At 35.2% G+C, this 19,665-nt stretch overlaps 1 protein-coding gene across 1 annotated transcript in view; it reads right to left on the bottom strand.

The window, feature by feature from the left end:
* LOC148947214 (uncharacterized) overlaps nt 1–18,535 on the bottom strand; it is a 45,935-nt gene extending 27,400 nt beyond the window's left edge. Inside the window, exons 1-2 of the mRNA XM_089096932.1 lie at nt 18,436–18,535; nt 2,837–3,034 (exon numbers count right to left, since the gene is read on the bottom strand). Coding sequence (XP_088953058.1) covers nt 2,837–3,034; nt 18,436–18,468 — 231 coding nt within the window. The 5' untranslated portion in view covers nt 18,469–18,535. The remainder of the gene's footprint in view (nt 1–2,836; nt 3,035–18,435) is intronic.
* Nucleotides 18,536–19,665: the final 1,130 nt, after the last annotated feature.

Here is a 19,665-nt window from a genome sequence, read left to right as displayed (position 1 = left end):
AGGGCTAAACCGAAAGCAGGTCGCCCTTATCTGGGGTGGGAGGACGTCATAAAGAAAGATTTAAAGGAAATGAGAACTTCGTGGGCGGGTGTAAAAAGGGACGCTTTGAATAGATTGGGATGGAGGAGGAGCTTAGGTAGCTGTGTTGGCCTCAAGCGGCTTGGTGCTGCGGTGAGTTCTAGTAGTGGCATTAAGTATGAATAAACATAACTTCTGATCTCAAGCATTACATTCTCACCACTCACCATACAGTTGGTGAAAAAGGCAACCGGAACGTACAAATATTAATATAATGACAAAATGTTGTTTTTCTTCGCATCAACTTTTAAACCTTGACTGTACTGGGCCTTTATTAAACCTTATTTAGAGTGTGTTAACCAGGTATGCCATTTCGGTCTGACTCAGGGACAAGAAAGCCTAATTGGAAAGATTAAGAAACGTGCTCTTGTTATTATTTCTCGCGGTCCGGATCTTCTGCATTTTGAATTACTAATTAAATTTGATTTAGTTTCGATGGAGCAATAAGATTGATGTTCAGTACGGCTTTTGGGAAAAATGGCTTAAATAACCAACATGATATCTTTCCATCGTATTTTACACATAAATGACCACCCAGGGTTGCCGCAATGACAATTCCGATGCTGTTTGAAACCAACGCCAAATATATACAGCATTAAAGAACGTTTGTCTTGAGTTCCGTGCCCGAGTACAATGTTACCCTTAAATAAACTGTGCATTTTCTTTTTCTAGTTTAAACCTACATGTTATGCTGACTGATGATATGTCTTTATGAAGCAGAAATTAATATGACAACAGACATAAAAGTGGTTTCAAACAGTTCGTTGTCACAAACTGTACCTAAACACCGATCAGGCTAACTGAAAAAGAAAATCTAAAGAAGCCATATTATGATAGCAATTAACATACCAATAGAATTAACCATTAATTTTGATTCCAAATATGTAAAAAATACATAGCGAGAAAAATTTTCACTTCTAGCTGATTCAAGAATGGTAACTATTATTTCGATTAATATTATTCGTAAAATGTTATTTAGAAAATAACTTTACATGAAATTTTAGAGCCTAAAATTCTTCAAAAATGGGCTCAGATTGAAATGAAAGTACACCATTACAATTACCATGGTCAAAAACCAAATACAGGTAAATTACAGTCCCACCCCCCTTGAACAACAAGAAAATCTATTCTAATTGGGTAGCACTGAGCGACCTCTTTTTTTCTTCGTGGAACATTTACTGAAACATCATGTAGAGCTGTTTAAGGGTTCATTTAAAAGCTAATTTTTATAGATACATTCATATTAAAATTCGATTTGATAGCGCCACCCGTAAGTGCAATATGTCACCCCAAAAATAGTACTTAGGGCACCTTTCTTGAAGTGGAAAGGCTAGAAGAAATAAAACGGGCACTGTCATCATCACGGTCAAAAGAAAAACGTCTGGCGTTAACAGTACATACTCCCTATTCCAACCTCCTCGTTATTTTTCATAAATTATCTGCCATCAAAACAGATCATGGCCAGTTCTAGTGGATATAGGCATATTCTAAGTTAGCCTAGTGGTGTCAATTCACAAATGTCTAATGGGGAGGAAGTAGATGTATTTTTAATATCAAGAGGGGGCAAATTTGAGGTAGAGGTAGCATGGTAGAATAGGTAGAATAGAGGAGTGCAATTAAAGAGAATTTTACAGCTTTAAAAAAGGTATGTTGAAAATCAAGATGGGGGGGAGGGAGAATTCAAGGGTATGCCATAGGCACCCCTTCCCCACTATTGACGCCACTGGGACTAGTAGGCAACTGCAACGTCGTATAGAGCAGCATATAGGCTAAGCTGAAAGCTATTGATTATTTGTAAATACCAACAAAATACCAATTTATATGGCTCAATGTTTCAATTTATAAGAAAACAAAATACCAATTTATAAGGCTATCAATTGTTTTTTACTGGCCATGAAATCAAGAAAAATTAATATAAAATTTTAATTTTCTAAAGAAATCAAGGAAAGTTCTAGTAATTCAGAGTTCTACAAACAGGAAAATATCAAGATCTGGTTTATTTGCAATCAAAATATGTTTCAGAAACTGCTTTGCAGCAAATTATATTGTTTGAAGTTTCAACTTCACTCTTCATTTTCATCAGCCCAACTTTGCTTTTAAAAACTAACTTTTTCCTATAATCATTCCCCGACAACATTCTCTGTAAGTTGTTTTTTTTAGCTACAAATTCAGCTATTTTTGGCGGTTAGGGATTCTTTTAATTGAACTAAACAATTTTAACTCAAAGAAAACAATATAGCATGGCTTCATGCACAACAGTCGGCCATCCAAAATAAAAAAAAATTGTTTTTAATGTAGCTACATCATACATTTCTACCAGTCAAGATATATTGATAGATAAGGTCTGACAAACCTCTTTATTTCTTTTTTTCTCTTGAGGTGTTGCCTTAACTTTCTATGAAACTTTTTGACTTAAAAATACATCTTACTACATTCTCTTATGCGAGTGCGATAAGAAAGAGCTTCGTGGCGGAATCTGATGAAGTATTTATTTTTTATTGCTTATATTCATTGCTGTGTAATTTTGAATAAATGAATATATCAAACTTGTTTATTCCATCTACTTTCCATACCAAAAAACCATATACTTCTATTTTATATAGCCAATAATAGCACATTGTATCAAGTTTCTGTCCCTAAGCTGTTGTAGAATGCAAGGGACAGGGATCCTTGGTCAATCCTTCGATAGGATTGCCCCATCAGTCATTCATTATATGCCAGAAACCTATAAGTAAAAATTTGAAATGAAATTCATTACCTCAATTGTAATCCTTTTACAGCGACTAGGATGCCTGGACAAAGCCATGAGAGCCTCACTATGTTTTCGCTGGATTACAAATTCAACATTGTTTTGAATCTTATGGCTGTAGATGAATGCTTCATACCAACTTTTACAGGTCTGACTGGCGGCTTCTACATCTCTGAAGTTTAAGTATCCGTACAATATGCATATAACCTGAAATGGTGTATATGAAACCACAAGATAGACATGCAATATGTGATTTACTATTTTTTATTGAACTAATGTTGATGACAAGCCCTATACCTCATTCAGCACTGAGGAAGGTGAATGGGCTATGTCTCCCGTCACTCTTAGTTGACTTATTTGAAAACGTGATATAAACGTATTCTTTTTTATTATTATTTAAAAAAAGGTTGGTTTCAACTATAAGTAAGGAGCATTATTAAAACTTAAAACGAATTGAAATTATTCCATATATGAGGGGGGCTGCCCTCTCCGCAACCCCTCATGTGTTAAGCTGAAGTTTTTTTTTGTCCTTCATAAAGCTTTGATTCCAATTAAACTACCCTTGTGTGTTTCAGAACTCGTTCTTAAGGAATTGGGACACAAAAGTCGAACTTTAGCGTAAAGAGCGATAAATTGAAAAGGAGACAGTCCCTCTCATACATGGAATAATTTCTGTTCGTTTTATGCTTTGACGGTGCTCATTACTCATTTGAAAAAACTTGGTTTTTCTCACTGTCGTTCCTTTTATTTGAATAATAAATGTTTGTCTTTTGATTACTTTTAAATCATTTCGAACGTCTCTCCCCCCCCCACCCTTCTGTGGAAAATTTTGCCTAGAAAATACCCTCCCCCCAAGTAGAAAGTATTGTAAATTGTTAGATGAGTCATTTTTAGTTTGTATTCTTTATGACAATAAATACAATTAATAAAGGACTCGGCAGGATATTCACCTTGCCTCGGCCTTGCCACCTTCTGAAGAGAACTTGCGGCCAAGTTTGGGACCACAAGACCACTATTTAGAACACCGGGGCACGAACACATTACAACAACTGCTAACAGCCGATTCACCTAAAAACGTTTTGATGGGTATATTAAACTTAATGAATGATACATATTTGGAATCAGCATAAAAACCAATTCTTTTGAAGTATCAATTGTTATCAAAATTCCTTTGTTTAGAGTTTTGGTTACTATTGGGTCGAGTCGTTCTTTAACAATAATTAGTTTCTACGAATTGTTTTATATACATTATTTATCAAAAATAAAACAATCAGTCTTATAACTTGCAGTACAATCATTTCACTTTTAGTAGCCCTCTTTTCAGTAATGAGCTATATATCATTTATAGGCCATGTTATTCATTTATTAATGTTTTCTCTTATGCCCGTCAAATCGAAAAAGACGGTCCAAGAAACTTGGAGGAGGGCTCATTTGACTGAATAAAAAATTTGAAATCGGTATTGCATATACTGGTATAAATGACTAAATTGTTCTTAAAACAAGTAAAAATTCAATTGAATATTTATGTCTTTACTGAAATTGCGATTTACTGAAAATTACATATATTATTAACATTTTTTTATATTTATAAAATTAAAAATGAAAAAAATGGTTAAATAAAATATTGAATTGCTGAGGTTTCCAGAACATAATAGCATTAAATAGTAAATATTCAGTTGATTTTCACTAGCTTCTTCCAGTCAATTTGATTACATAGAGATTTTATTTTTATTTTTCGCTGATTTTTTTTGAAAAATTAAAGCACAGTCTTCAATTGTTTTCAATAGAACACAAATAACACAATTGGCTTTATAACTTCTACGATTAGGGAAAGAGGACAATATCCAAAATTCTTTCTGTAGTAATTTTAGTTTGACTTGAATATTCAATTCAGTTTTTACTTGTTTTAAGATTTACATATTTATCTACATCAATATCTGTTATCTTTATGTTTGATATGATTATTTATTTAAATTTCGATTCATTTGGGTTTCATTTATTTTTTTATAGTAATTTCTTGTCGTTTTGAATTCATGAGGGAGCAATTAATTTTTTTTTTGGGGGTGGGGATTTTGGCCGATGTGGATGTCAGGTGAAGATATATTGTTCATTGATATTAAGCTTTCTAATGGTGTTGAAGGGATATAGAAATTTAGATGTATCGTTATAAATCAATTGATGTGAGCTTCCCAAGGGCACATTTTTTTTTTTTTTTACACATGTACTTTGATTGTTTGCGAATCTATCATTGATTATTTTTCGACGAAGATGACGTAGCATGAATATTGAATTCGCTGTTTTTATATTATTACGGTTTTAGGGATTTGAAGGACCTTGAGATGACGGCAAATAAATGGCCCTCAAATGAATTAGACATTCGTAAGTGTGTTGTTTGAAAGTTAAGGTTTCCTTTATTAAGTCTTGATATTTTCTGGTCTGGCTTCTCTGGAACTGATGATTTGGCCTTTTCCAAGTTTGGTTTTTTAGCCCTTCATAAGTATATTGTACAAGTTATGGTTTGCTACATTAAGTTTTGGTATTTTGTGGTTTGACTTCTCTGGAACTGATGATTTTGCCTTTCCAAGTTTGGTTTCTTAGCCTTTACTAAGTGTGTTGACCAAAAGTTATGATTTGCTAAGTAAGTTTTGGTATTTTGTGCTTTTGGTAGGGCTATTTTGTGGATTGACTTTTGGAATTTGTGGAACTGATGACTAGGCATTTTTCAAGTTTGGTTTCTTAGCCATTCATAAGCGTGTTGTCTTAAAGTTATGGTTTGCTTTTTGAAGTTTTGGCTTCTGTCTGGAACAGATGATTAGGCTTTTTCCAAGTTTGCTTTCTTATCCTTTCAGCAGTTTGTTGTCTGAAATTTATGGTTTGCTATATTATACTATCACGTTTGCTACGTTTGCATTGGTTTGCTATGGTCTGATATGTTGTCTTGGTATTTTTGCGGTTTGACTTGTCACGAACTAATGATTTGGCTTTTTTCAAGTTTGATTTCCTAGAATTTCATAGGTGTATTGTCTGAAAGCAATTGTTTAACATGCTCAGTTTTAGCGTGTCTTGGCAGGTTTCTTAGTCTTTCATAACTTTGCAGTCAAAAATTCGTGTTTTACTATTTTAAGTCTGGGTATCTTATAGATTGACTTGTCTGAAACTGATGATTTTGCCTTATCTAAGTATAATTTTGTGATCTTCCAGAACTGTGATGACTGAAAGTTATGGTTTGTTATTTTAAATATTGGCAATTTGTGGTTTGACTTGTCTGATACTATCGATTTGGACTTTTCTGAATTTGGTTTTTTAGTCTTTTTTAGGTGTGTTGTCTGAAAGTTATGGTTTGCTATGTCAAGTTTTGTTATTTTTGTGGTTTGACTTCTCTAGAACTGATGTGTTGTCTTAACCTTATGTTTTGCTAAGTTACGTTTTGGTATTTTGGGGTTTCACTTGTCTGGAACTGATGATTTGGCCCCCATTCCGAGTTTAGTTTCTTAGCCTTTTGTAGGTGTGTTGTCTAAAAGTTATGGTTTGCTTTTTTATGTTTTGGTATTTTGTGATTTGACTTCTCTGGAAATGATGATTTGGCCTTTCCTAGACTAGGTTTCTTAACCTTTTATAAGTGTATTATCAGAAATTTGCGGTTTTCTTTGTTAAGTTTTGGTATTTTGTGGTTTGACCTGTCTGCAACTGATGATTTGGTCTTTCCTCAGTTTTGTTTCTCAGCCTTTCATAAGTGTGTTGTCTGAAAGTTATGATTTGCAATGTTAAGCTTTGGTACAATGTTAAGCTTTTTTTTTTTTTTTTTTTTTTTTTTTTTTTTTTTTTTTCAAAGACGCCATCTGTTATTTCCATAGTTAATGTGCCTGAGTTTGCTTGTTTGCTGTTAATGGGATAAAGCTATCGCATTAATTTGAGGAGTTTGTTTTCCTATTGATCTCTACCCTCTATGGATAGATTTATAGTTAAATTAAATTGAGAGATCTTCTCCAATTCCTAGAACAGGTCTTTCCCTCTGGGTATTTTCGCCAACGCCATCTTTTTTCTCAAGTAGACTGGCACGCCATCTATATCGCCAATTTCAACATCAGTGCGTTCAGACGAGCAGAGTTTACTAATAAGCGAGCAGAAGAGGGGAGTTTCTTGTCGCAAGGGCCGTTGTACCTGCCGGGAGTGTTACTCCCTTAAACTGCGGGGATCAGGTAGCAAGAAACTGCGCTTCCCTCGCTTATTAGCTTAAATAGCTCTGTATTACGTCGTAGTTTATTGAACTGGCTCCTCCCCTCGGACTTTGATTTTGCATTACGGATTGTGACGTGGCTGTTGCGATGGGGAGTAATGAGAAATTGGTTTGGAATGCGTTACTGAATTATGCTGTCCGTGCGATAAAAGCTGGTAATCGCTCGGAGGATATAGCGAAAAAAGCAGTCGAGTTTTTCTCAGAGGAAGCAATTGCAATGGCGAAGGAGTTATTGTGGCCCCTAGCAGGAATTACCACACGTGTTACTGCGCGATCGAAGAACACCGATGATATCCTGGACATATTAAAAGTATTTCGGGTTTGTGAAGATAAAAATATCTCGTTGCCGCGGTTTGTGATTTTCGAACCTGATGAAGTTCCGATAATCCCGGGAGAAGTGACTGCTACCCTAACCCGGAAAGTAAACGAATTGTGTGCTAAGTTCGATAGTTACGTGGATTCTAATCCCTCTCCTTCTGTCTCTGCTATGCCTGCGGCAGAAACCAACACGATCATGTCGAAACTGTCATATGCGGTTGTTTTGAAGAATCCCCCGAAAGATCTTTCGAACCCTAGCGCTCGGAAATCCTATTTGGACAGAGTATGTGGTGATACTAGTTCGAACATTGTGGAGCTGAAACCTAGGAAATCTGAATGGAGAGTAGTCTTGAACAACAAGAATGCTGCCGAGTCCCTGGCTGAGGCAGTGGGTAAAAGTGACTCAACTATAAGTGTTAAAGTAAAAACTCCCGCTTTCTTCGGAATAATCCGCCACGTTCCCACTGAAACTTCAGATGACGAACTGCGCTCAGTTGTACCGAACTGTGTTAAGGCCGTACAAATTGGTAGTACTCGGTCATTCAAATTACAGTTTGAAAGCAAAGCTCATCTCTTTATCGCAATGAACTCTCCGCCCATTTTTGGTTACGAGCGACTACCCATTACAGAATTTAAATTCTTACCGATGCAGTGCTACAACTGTCAGTCCTACGGACATGCAGCAAAATCTTGTGTAGATCCCCCGAAAGGTTCAAAGTGCGGTGGAGATCATTCCAGCTCTCGGGACAATCCATGCCAAAATGCCCCCAAATGCGCTCTGTGTGGTTCTTCGCGACACCCGTGCTACAGCTTCCAATGTCCAGTAGCTCAGAAGCTAATTTCTAAACAATGATCGGTGATTCTATACGGGTTGTTTCATGGAACTTAAATGGTGGAGTGGTTGATAAAATGCCACTGTTAGAAGGATTGTTATGTTATAATGATGTACTCTGTGTGCAGGAACACTTCCTCTCGAATCAAGCTGTTAGTCTGCTTGAGCTAAACGATGGCGTCAAAGTATTTGCTACTCCTGCAAAGTCATCGGGCAGGGGAAGGCCGTCCGGTGGAATCGCCATTCTTGTTAGCAGCCGGTTAAATCCCATTCTGTATAAATCTTCAGACTTTTTTGTTACTGTTAAGGTGCACAAAACTGTTATCCACTCTGTGTACATGCCAACAGACTACAGAGACAGTAAATCAGAAAAAAATTTTAGTGAAGCCTGCAGTAAGCTATCGAGTTCGGTGGGCAGCTGTTCTAGCCAGGGCCTTGAATGTATAGTCGCTGGTGACGTGAACTGTGACTTGACTGATGAGTCTAACGCTCGAGCACAGATCCTCCTATCTTCCTGTGACGGTCTTCGTCTTGCTAACAATGATCTGTGTTTTACTTATATCCATAACTCAGGCTCGACTTCATCTCTCGACTTCATGCTAAGTTCCATCCAATCTCCAGCTTGCGGCAATTCGCACGTAGATCTGAGCGTAAGCGCGTCTGATCACTTTCCAATTATAAACACTTTTCGAGTAATTCCTGCCTCTCCTAACCCCCCAACTAATGAAAAGAAGTGGAAAATCAAAACTAATTGGAGTAAAATTGACCTGGCTACTTATCATTACGTATTGGATGAGACTCTCACAAAGATTAAAGTGCCGTTCCAATTACTACAGCAGAGTGTATGTATTCAAGATGAAGAGAAACAGCTGCTACTAAACATCTACTGTAGTGAAATATCTCACGCAATGTTATCTGCCGAGGCCGCTGCGGTCCCCATTCGTAAAGTCCGAGTGGGAACGGAAATTCCAAAGTGGTCCGAAAACCCTGCTCTAAGTGAAGCATGTGGTCATGCAAAATTTTGGCTTAAGCTCTGGAACGAGTGTGGTCGTCCGAAATCAGGTGTTGTAAATGAAGTTCGGCTGTTCAGCAAACGCAGATTTGCTAAGATTTTGTCTAAGCATAAATGTGAAGTGATCGATCAACATAGTCAATTGATAAGTAATGATCCAAATGCTGTGTGGAGATTTCTTAAACGTAATGGTGATCAGAATAGTGTCGAACCTGTGATCTCTGAGCAAGATTGGGTGTCCCACTTTACTTCTGAGTTCTCTCCACCCGAACAAGATCTTGAAGATAAATATGAAGTCGAACTTGATAAGTTCATGGAATTGCCTAGTTCTGGTGTTGGCTACATAGTAACTGTTCCTAATCTGATTCGTGCAATTTCAAAATTAAAAAAGAAACAATCGAAAGGTGTCGACAAGTTGTGTGGGTTGCATCTTGTACATGGTACTGCTGGTCTCCTGAGTCATTTAGAGCTTCTATTCCAAATTATCTTTAATTCTGGTCTCGTTCCCGACGTTTTTGGTACTGGAGTAATTACACCTATTTTGAAAAAAGGGAAAAGTCCGTCTGAATGCGTATCTTACCGCCCTATAACTGTTTCGCCGGTTTTATGTAAGCTTATGGAATTGCTAGTTATAGATCATATTGCTTTTCAATGTTCTACCCCCGATAATCAGTTCGGATTTAAAAAAGGTGTTGGTCGCGAGCATGTCCATTATATTCTTGCTAATATATTAATAGAAGCTGATGAACTGAATGAATCCCTTATTCTAGCGAGTCACGATGTTAGACGTGCTTTTGATTCTGGGATACATCCCCAGTTATTAGTGTCTGCTCATAAACGTGGTGTGGACCGATCGGTTATTTTGCCTTTTCGGGATATGTATAAGAAGCTTCGAGTCCAAGTTAAAGTCCCGTCTCCTAACGGGCCGATTGTATTACCAAAAGCTATTCCGGTTAGAAAGGGCATTAGGCAGGGTGCAATTTCGTCACCCCGGTTGTATAATAATAGTGTTCTCGAGGCCCAAAAGTTAGTGCAAATGAGCTGCATTTTCCGAGGTTTGGATGTAACATTACTTTATTACGCAGATGATATTTTTAATTTAAGTAGATGTTTGTCTTGTATTGAAGAAAATTTTCAGATTCTAGATGATGCTTATAGAGAGATAGGCCTATCTTTTAATGCAAGTAAAAGCGAGATTGTTGCTTTCAATAGGAGAAATGCAGATTGTATAGATCTTGCTGTCAAATTTGGTGCTCAAGAGGTTCCACTGTCTGACTCCATAATGTACTTAGGAATGCCTATAGGTCATAACATGGCATCTACACGTGCTCGCCAAATAAGTAATTTCGCAGAAAAGGCACGTAAGGCTTACGGGGCGCTATCTTCAACTAAAGTGAAATATAATCGACAAATTCGAGCTAGGCTATATAATGCACTGGTGATCCCACACTTTCTGGCTTTATCACCGTTTTGGCATATATTTAGTGTTAGTGATAAAAGAAACCTTCGATCACTTTTTTACAAATATGCAAAATTTCTTTTAAATACCCCACCGTGGGTTAAAAATTCCAGGATGTCTGCAAGGTTCGGTATCACTGATCCGATTGCTGCTGTGACGAAACGTCGTTCTGAATTTTTGGGGTCGCTTGGGCCTAGTAGTCTGGCCAATGCAATTCGTCCGTAGTGAGTTTTTGTAATAATGTTTTTATTTATTGGCGGTGTATCGTAACGTTTTTTTTTGTTTTTGCAGTTAAGTGTTTTTTTTTTTTTTTTTTTTTTCTTCTTCTTCTTTATACTCCATTCGTGCCATTTGTGGTTTTGTATCGAGTGGGTGAATAAAATTATCTATCTATCTAATTATTAGATTTTAATATTAATAATTATTTAATTAATAATAATAGTTAAAATATTTATAATTATTAAATTAATAATAATAGTTAAAATATTCATAATTATGAAAAATAATTAAAAAAACAAACTTTCCAAAACAAAGTTTCTTAAAGAAAATGAAAAGGCCATACTTAACTTAAGACCAGCAGAAATACCTCAGGCAAAGGGCAGATGCTGTTCTTTTTGGACCCCCTTAACAATGGTCAGAAGCAGTTACAATTGCAAGTTGTCACAGTTGTAGTTGCAGCAATAGTACTAATAGCATTTGTAGCGGCCCTGAAAGTTTCATATCAATACCCTTAGCTATTCCTAAGATAATGCAGATATGCCTCTTTAATAAGTTGGAGGCTGAAAATTTCTTTTAACATAGCTCAATATACCCCTCAACATTCCCTGAAATTTCCCCTAAATGCTATTAGCCTTTTTGGACATACCCAGGATCAAACATTCCCCCCTTTCCCAATGATAAATCCTGCATGTAAAATGGACAAATTACATAATTTACATTCCCTGCCCTGGAAGATGTGGGAACATGACATCCCACAAGGCATAGCTATTAAATGTTGCAACTACATAAAATGACATTTTAAGATTGCTATCAGTGTTAAGAAGCCCATCTAAAAGGGAAAGAGGAAGGGGTTGGTTGCACTCTGTTCCTTTTATAACATACCTTTAAAGGTTCAAATTGGCTTTTCCTTAGACATCACTGTTGTGCCCTTTTGACAACCCACCAGCTAATAATGTTTTGATTTTGCTAGCCATCCCCCTCAACATTTTTCATACCTATATAGCCTTAGCCTTTTTTGGAGGCTCAGGATCAAACATGCCCTCTTTTTCCAAAAACCCACCTTATATATAGGCTAAACAATGAGCAACTTATATAGCTTACAACATTTGTCCCAGGGCTCTGGGGTTTAAGTCATTACAGAGGCAAAGTTATTTTACTTTTTAAACAAGATGGCTATTTCATAATTTTGATCAGTTATCTTTGGAGGGAGGGTAGCTAAAAAGGGAATTGCAACAGAAATGATTGTCCCTTGACCACTTTTTGACATCCTCTTCAACCTGCCCTGAAAGTTTAAACATTTTAAACTAAACTGTTCTTGAGATATTCCAGATGTGCATCTTTGATAATCTGGGTACAGATAGTATCTTTTGATTTAGTTCAACATATCACTCAACATTCTTCTAAGTTTAACTTTAATACCCTTGGCCTTTTCAGATACACACAGAAAAAAACATTTTCCAAATACCTAATGATAAATTCTGAATGAAACCAAAAGAAAATTATAATATACATACGTTATAAGCCTTGCCCTAGGGGCTGAGGGGCGGGGGCATTGCAACCCCACAGGCACATCTACTAGACCTTTTGACTAGTTTAAACAAAATAACATTTTAAAACTTTTATCAGTGTTGTACAGAGGGGACACCTAAAATCGGTGAAGAGAGAGAAGGGGGCTAGTTACCCTCCAATGCCTTTTCATCTTCCCCTCAACATATCTTAAAACTTTTAACTTAATAACATCAGCTATTTTTTAAATATTGATTGCTGATATTCTCTTTTGACTACCAGCAAGGCAATTGTGAATTTTTGATTGTGCATAGTATTCCTGTAAAAATTTACCTAAAATTCCCTCTTAATACCATAAGCCTTTTTGGAGACCCAGCATCTAACATGCCCTCTTCCCCCCCCCCCCCAAAAAAAAACAAACAATAAACTGACCATGGGGAGGTTGCATGGCTTACGGCTCTTGCCTCATCGGCTATGAGGATATTGTCAATCCCAGAGGCATAGTTATCTGATCTTTGGACTATTTTGAACAAAATTGCTATTTCTAAATTCATATTGAATACATTTGGGGGGAAAAGGACATGGGAGGGGCTGGTTTCCCTCTGATCACTTTTCTCTCTGAAAAAAGGGACTAGAGCTTTTGATTTCCAATCAAATGAGCCTCTCTGAAGTTTATACAACCACCCAGGTATGAAAATAGTTTCAAAGCTGTCAGTAGCAGAATTCCAAAAGCTGCCAAACCTGCCAACAAATTTCCCTAGGCCATGAAAACGGCCAAGCAGCATTGCTACTATGCTACCCCACTTTTTACACAGTACCAATCACATTTTCTATATGAAGTACATCTGTGGAAAAGATTTTTAATAAATAATAATAGTTAATCCCAATACTTACTTCCAGGCCAGAGACTATGAATTATTTTATTAGGTCTCCAAGTAAAAATTGGAAATCTTGACTTGCAAGCACTAAAACCTGTTGTATATTCAGCCAATCTAACTGGGAATTTTTACTGATAAATCCAAAATAAATCTTTTTACAAAATCTTTTTTGATAAATCTTTTGACTAAAAATATGTGTTTTATAAAATTCAAAGCTTGAAAAATATATCTTCAGCTTAAATAAAGTACAACAAAATTGTTTTCAGCTTCACAACTTTGCTCAATCCCAATTTATAAGGCTTTATTGATATGCAAATACATTTCCTAAATTTTGAAAAAAAAAACAAAAACACTGATATGGCTTAAAATTCTACTCAAATAACAGAAATTGCATTTTCAGAACTAAAGCCAGAGAAAAAGAAACTGACAACTGTAAATTAAGGTAAAATGTTGTTTTGCCATATCTTCAACAGGTATGTAATCATGTAGACAAATTTCAGGACCCTCTAGAGGGAGAAGGAGTGGAGGTAGGTACTTCAAAATACCTTCCCAGGACATATCTTATTCTGTAGACCCATCCCTGAAAGCTTCATTTTCCTAACCTAACCCCTTTCCAAGATAACCAAAAGTAGCTAAAGTAGAATTTTACCTTTTATAAAAAAAATATTATTAGAGTTCATCATAAGAAATTGCCCTTTAGAGGGAGAAGGAGTGGAATGAGGTGCTTCAAAATTTGGCAAATTTCTGATTAGCTTACTAATGAGATAGCTAAGAAATAGACATAGGCTATGGTATCTTTAGAATTGGAATTTTATACTGAATTGAAATATGTGCTCATTTGCATCAGAAATATACTTTACCCCCACACCCATAATGTGCAAATATATAACCTGGATTGCCTGAATGCAGTAAATTTTTCATTATTTTGACAAACTGTTAAATAATTAAATAAATTTGAATAAAAGAGTGGCATATACAGAATTCAGATCTATATGCAAATCAGGGTATATAATTCCATTTTATAAGGAGTGGGTGAGAATAAAGCTAACTTCCAACACAAATGAATGTTATATTCAGTATCAGAATAAAATTCTGATTCTAAATTTAAGTTTATTATTTAGTTAACCTATCTCATTAAGCTCAATGCCTACAGAAAGCAAATTTTTTTTGCAGACACATTTGTGAGTCTGCATCATGACAGCAAATTTGCATGGTATGCCTCATAAAACACAAAATTTCAAATATGATTTCTAAAAGACAGAAACAAAAGATTTCTGGATTGTCACTGATTTGTCTTTAAGTCATTGGAGACATCCACATTTTCTTTGTCAATTTTCTTGTTTTTAGAAGTTTATTGTATTTTGTGTTGCAAATATCTGTTGTGCAAATAAAATTTGACTTGGAGTTGAAAGGTGCAAACTGCAAATTTTTGATGCGCAAAGCTGAAAATATTCACCTCACATTAATATAAACCTTATCCAAAAATCATTGGCCAAGAGTCCTAAATACATTCTTGAAAGTTTTGTTGACCTAGCTCACCTACTTCTCAAGACTGCAAAAGTTTTCTAAGCTACAATTTTTCCCCATATTTATTAACAATTTACCATTTTATAGGCTAGCTACCAAAAAGAAAAAAACCCTGAAGCTTTGCAATTGAACTAGGCTAACTTTACAGCCTAAAATAAGTGTTTAAAATTGTACAACATTGAAAATAGTGAGGATAAAGGTGTTTCCCCTGGTAAATATGTTAACTGGGATTATTTTGCATATTGAGAAGTAAGAACTGTTTTCTTAACATGTCTCCTTATGACCAGGACTGGTTGTAAATTTATACCAAATTTTTGGTAAATTTGCAGGTGGCACAATACTTTAGCTAGGATAAAAGTGAAAATTTCATTTGATGCCTTTTTTTATGCTCTCTCACAATACAATAATTGCTTCTGTCGCAAATTACATTTTGAGCCCTTAAAGGGGCCCATAGTTTTGGCCTATCTTAGTTTTGACAAGATTTTTGAAGGACATCCACCACATGGCTAATATGGGAATAAAGTTCATTTGTGATGCAAATGGATGTTATATTTAGATTGAGGATGTAATTCTAAGTAGATATTTGCACATTAGGGGGGTATGGGTATATATTCTATGAATATATAGGTCCTAAGAAATTCATGAATTTCTTAGAAAAACTGGTAAAACAAGGAAAGAAGTGAAGATAAAGGCTCTCCCCCTGTAAAATGTGTTAACTAGGATTATTCTGCACATTATGGAGTAAGAATTGTTTTCTTAATGTTTCCTTAGTCCAGCTAGACTCTTAGGCTTAAAATATTGGTTGGCTAATTTAAAGATTTGCATATATATATAGAAACACTGTCAAATTAGCCATCTGGTGGTATCCCATTTTTGAAGACACTAAATTTCAGCTAGGGGAGAGTAGCCCCCCCCCAGCTCTGGGTGAGCAATGTTTGACTATTAAAGATATTGGTTCTTGATACTCTAAGCAACAAATATTGTCATTTACCTTTATATAGAAAGTACTATAAAGTTAAACAAAAGACAATATTGTGTTTCCTTTAAACATGGAGAATGATATAAAGTCTTCTGTATGACTTTTTAAACATCAAATTATTATAGAGAAGTATGAATAAAGTTATACAGAAGACTTTTTGAATTTCTTATTTCATATATGATCCACTAAAATGTCATACAGAAAAAATTATATCAGCCTACCCTACTGATACATAGAGAAAACAACAAAAAGTCATACAGATGGCTTTTTATAGCCTAGGCCTACATGATTTCATACATAGGGCAGCCTAAATAAAGTCATACAGATGACTTTTTAATATATCATTCTACTATAAAGCATTATGAATAAAGTCAAACAGATGACTTTTTATGTCTCCTGCTATTATAGAGCAAACATAAATAAAGTCATACAGATGGTTTTTTGTACCTCATACTATTATACAGTAAACATGAATGAAGTCCTACATATAACTTTTTATACCTTTCTTTTATAGAGCAAACTTAAATAAAGTCATACAGATGACTTTCTATACCTCCTGCAAGTACATAGAGAAAACAACAAAAAGTCATACAGATGGCTTTTTATAGCATAGGCCTACATGATTTCATTTATAGAATAGCCTAAATAAAGTCATACAGATGACTTTTTATGCCTCCTGCTATTATAGAGCAAACATAAATAAAGTCATACAGATGGCTTTTTATACCTCATACTATTATAGAGCAAACATGAATGAAGTCCTACATATGATGTTTTATGCCTTTCTTTTATAGAGCAGACTTCAATAAAATCATACAGATGACTTTTTATACCTCCTGCAAGTACATAGAGATGGCTTTTTATAGCCCAGGCCTACATGATGTCATTTATAGAGTAGCCTAAATAATGTCATATAGATGACTTTTTAATATATCATTCTACTATAAAGCATTATGAATAAAGTCATACAGATAACTTTCTATGCCTCCTGTTATTATAGAGCAGACATAAATAGTCATACAGATGACTTTATATACCTCATACTATTATAGAGCAAACTTAAATAAAGTCATACAGATGACCTTTTATACCTCCTGCTATTATAGAGCAAACATAAATAAAGTCTTACAGATGACTTTTTATACCTCATATTAGTATAGAGCAAACATGAATAAATTCTTACAAATGACTTCTTGTTGTTTTCTCTATGTATCAGTGGGGTAATTTAATTTCTTCTGTATGGCATTTTAGTGGATCATATATTAAATAAGAAAACACAAATGTCTTCTGTATAACTTTATTTGTACTTCTCAACAATAATTTGATGTCTAAAAAGTCATACAGAAGACTATATCATTCTCCATCATTTCTCTAGAAATAGAAATATATAATTACAAACATACAAGGTATAAAAAGTCATTTGTAAAGCATAGCATATTTTAAATATGTAACCTAACCTAGGTACCTTTTTCTCCTCCTAAACCCTGAAAAATGACATTTTAAATATTGTCAACACATTGGAAACCATGCTAAGCATTCATTACTGTATAGCAGTGTCTTGAATTAACCCATAAAAAATGGGTTTTCTGTTGTATCTCCAGTTTGACATATATAAAACAGTGCATTTAACAAAAAAATACCAAGTTATCTGTAGGACTCTGTTCATGTTTGTTATGTAATAGTACAAGATATAAAATGTCATCTGCATTACTTTATTCATGTTTGCTCTATAATAGTGTAAGATACATAAAAACGTCATCTGTATGGCTTTATTTTTGCTTGCTCTATAATAGAATGAGGCATAAAGTCATCTGTATGACTTTTTATCATTCTACATAATAGGACAAAGCAAGATATTGTCTTCTGTTTGACTTTATACTGCATTCTATAGGCCTATAAGACTAAATTACAATTTTCTATTGCTCAGATATAAAGGAATTTTTTTCTATATTGTCATATTCAGGTAACCTCCAGCTCTATAGTAAATTACGCCTCTGGTAATACCCATGTCTAACTTGTATGCATTGCCCCTCGCCTCTTCAGTAAAAATTTAGAATTGTGGCCCCTGATAAGGAGACATGTTAAGAAAACAATTCTTACTTTAAAATTTGTATAATGATCCTAGTTAACATATTTTCCAAGGGGAGAACCTTTATCATCAAGTCTTTCCTGTATAAATCCTTTTTCCAGCTTAAAAAAAAAAGTTTAAAATAATCCACCATGCTGAGATTCAATGCTTTAGTCTTTTGAAATTGCTGAACAAATTGTTTTATAGATACAGCTATCCTGGCTGATACAGGCTCATATTTTGTATTTTCACCACTGCTCATTAAAAAAAAAATGGAATAGGCCTAAGAAGAATTATGATATTCCATTTTCAAAAGAATTATGATAATGCATATGCATAATTATAATGCATAATTCAAAAGAATTATGCATTCCATTTTAGAATGGAGAATATTGTATTTTTTTTGTTTTAAGCTGGAAAAAGAAGGATTTTTAGAGGAAAGACTTGATGATAAAAGTTCTCCCCTTAAATAATATGTTAACTAGGATCATTAGGCTATAGATATTTTAAAGTAAGAATTGTTTTCTTAACATGTCTCCTTATCAGGTGCCACAATTCTAGACTTATACTCACCTCTTCTGGTAAACAATTCCAAAGTCCTTCCATTCTTGAGCTTCTGAGAAAAGAGTTCCAGAATATATAAAAAAAGAGTATTTATTATTGACTAATTTTTAATCCCAGTGGTCAAGAAGAAATTTATCACCAAGCAGGGTTGCCTAGCTTTTGACGAATGAAATGTCCCGGGAGCATCTAAAACTTTGTCATTTCTAGCCAAATTATGTCCATATTTTGTGGATAAAATGTCCACAGTAGACCCCGTAGCCACGCCGAAAAGTAGGCGGCGCGCCGCCGAAAAAAAAAACGGGGGCCCGCCGCCGAGCTAGCATCAGCGCGCTGACGCCGCCGCTGATTCTATTGGCGGCGGCGTCACTAATACGCCGCCGTTATTTTGTTTAATTCCCCTATTTTTTACTTATTGATATCGACTTCTGGCCTTCAACCGCAATACCGGCTAATCTGTTTCTTAAATATACATACTTTCATCTTGGGCTCGTCATGTATATCGGTTCGTAGGAAGAAGCAGAAGAAATTTTTCTTGAAACAAAAAGTGTAACAAGCTGGTATCTTTTATTAAATCCTTCATAGAAGTGCGAAGTTTCATTGTTTGTGTTGGTTCAGCCTCTTCACCCCAAAAGACAATATCCAAAGGCCTACCTCAGAGCAGTCCTCAGTTGCCTCCTATTTGCCCTATATCTCTGGGACATGAACCTACCCCACACAAATCTACAATATGCTGATGATCTGGTGCTATGGTTATCTGGCAACACCTTTCAGATAGCACAGTCAAATCTGCAAAGTCACTTTTCCAGTTTGAAAAATTCTCTAAACATTCAGATTTACCCATTGCACACAAGTCAAAAATAATCCAATTTCACCGGAAGCGAAACCATGTTAATGCAAAACTAACTCTAAATAAAATGACTATTCCAGAAGATAATAATATTAATTACCTAGGTCTCATGCTTGACCAAAACTTAATTTCCACCTTCACATTTCAAACACAATAAAAAAATGCTATAGAAAAGTAAATATACTAAAAGACTTCTTTCCACACCCTGGGGTTGTAAAGAGAAAACCTTACTCAGTTTTATAAATCACATATAAGACCCCATATTGACTATGGGCTCATCGTCTATGGTGCATGTGCAAAGACCCAGATGCAAAAAATTGAAACAACACAAAATGATATAATACGTCTCATATTTGGTTTTGGGAAACCCACAAGCACCAAGTTTCTGCTTA

The sequence above is a fragment of the Artemia sp. Qi Xiang Cuo genome, chromosome 11 (assembly GCF_049724085.1).
Source record: "Artemia sp. Qi Xiang Cuo chromosome 11, ASM4972408v1, whole genome shotgun sequence".
NCBI lineage: Eukaryota > Metazoa > Arthropoda > Branchiopoda > Anostraca > Artemiidae > Artemia > Artemia sp. Qi Xiang Cuo.
This window is presented reverse-complemented; position numbering and strand designations above follow the sequence as displayed.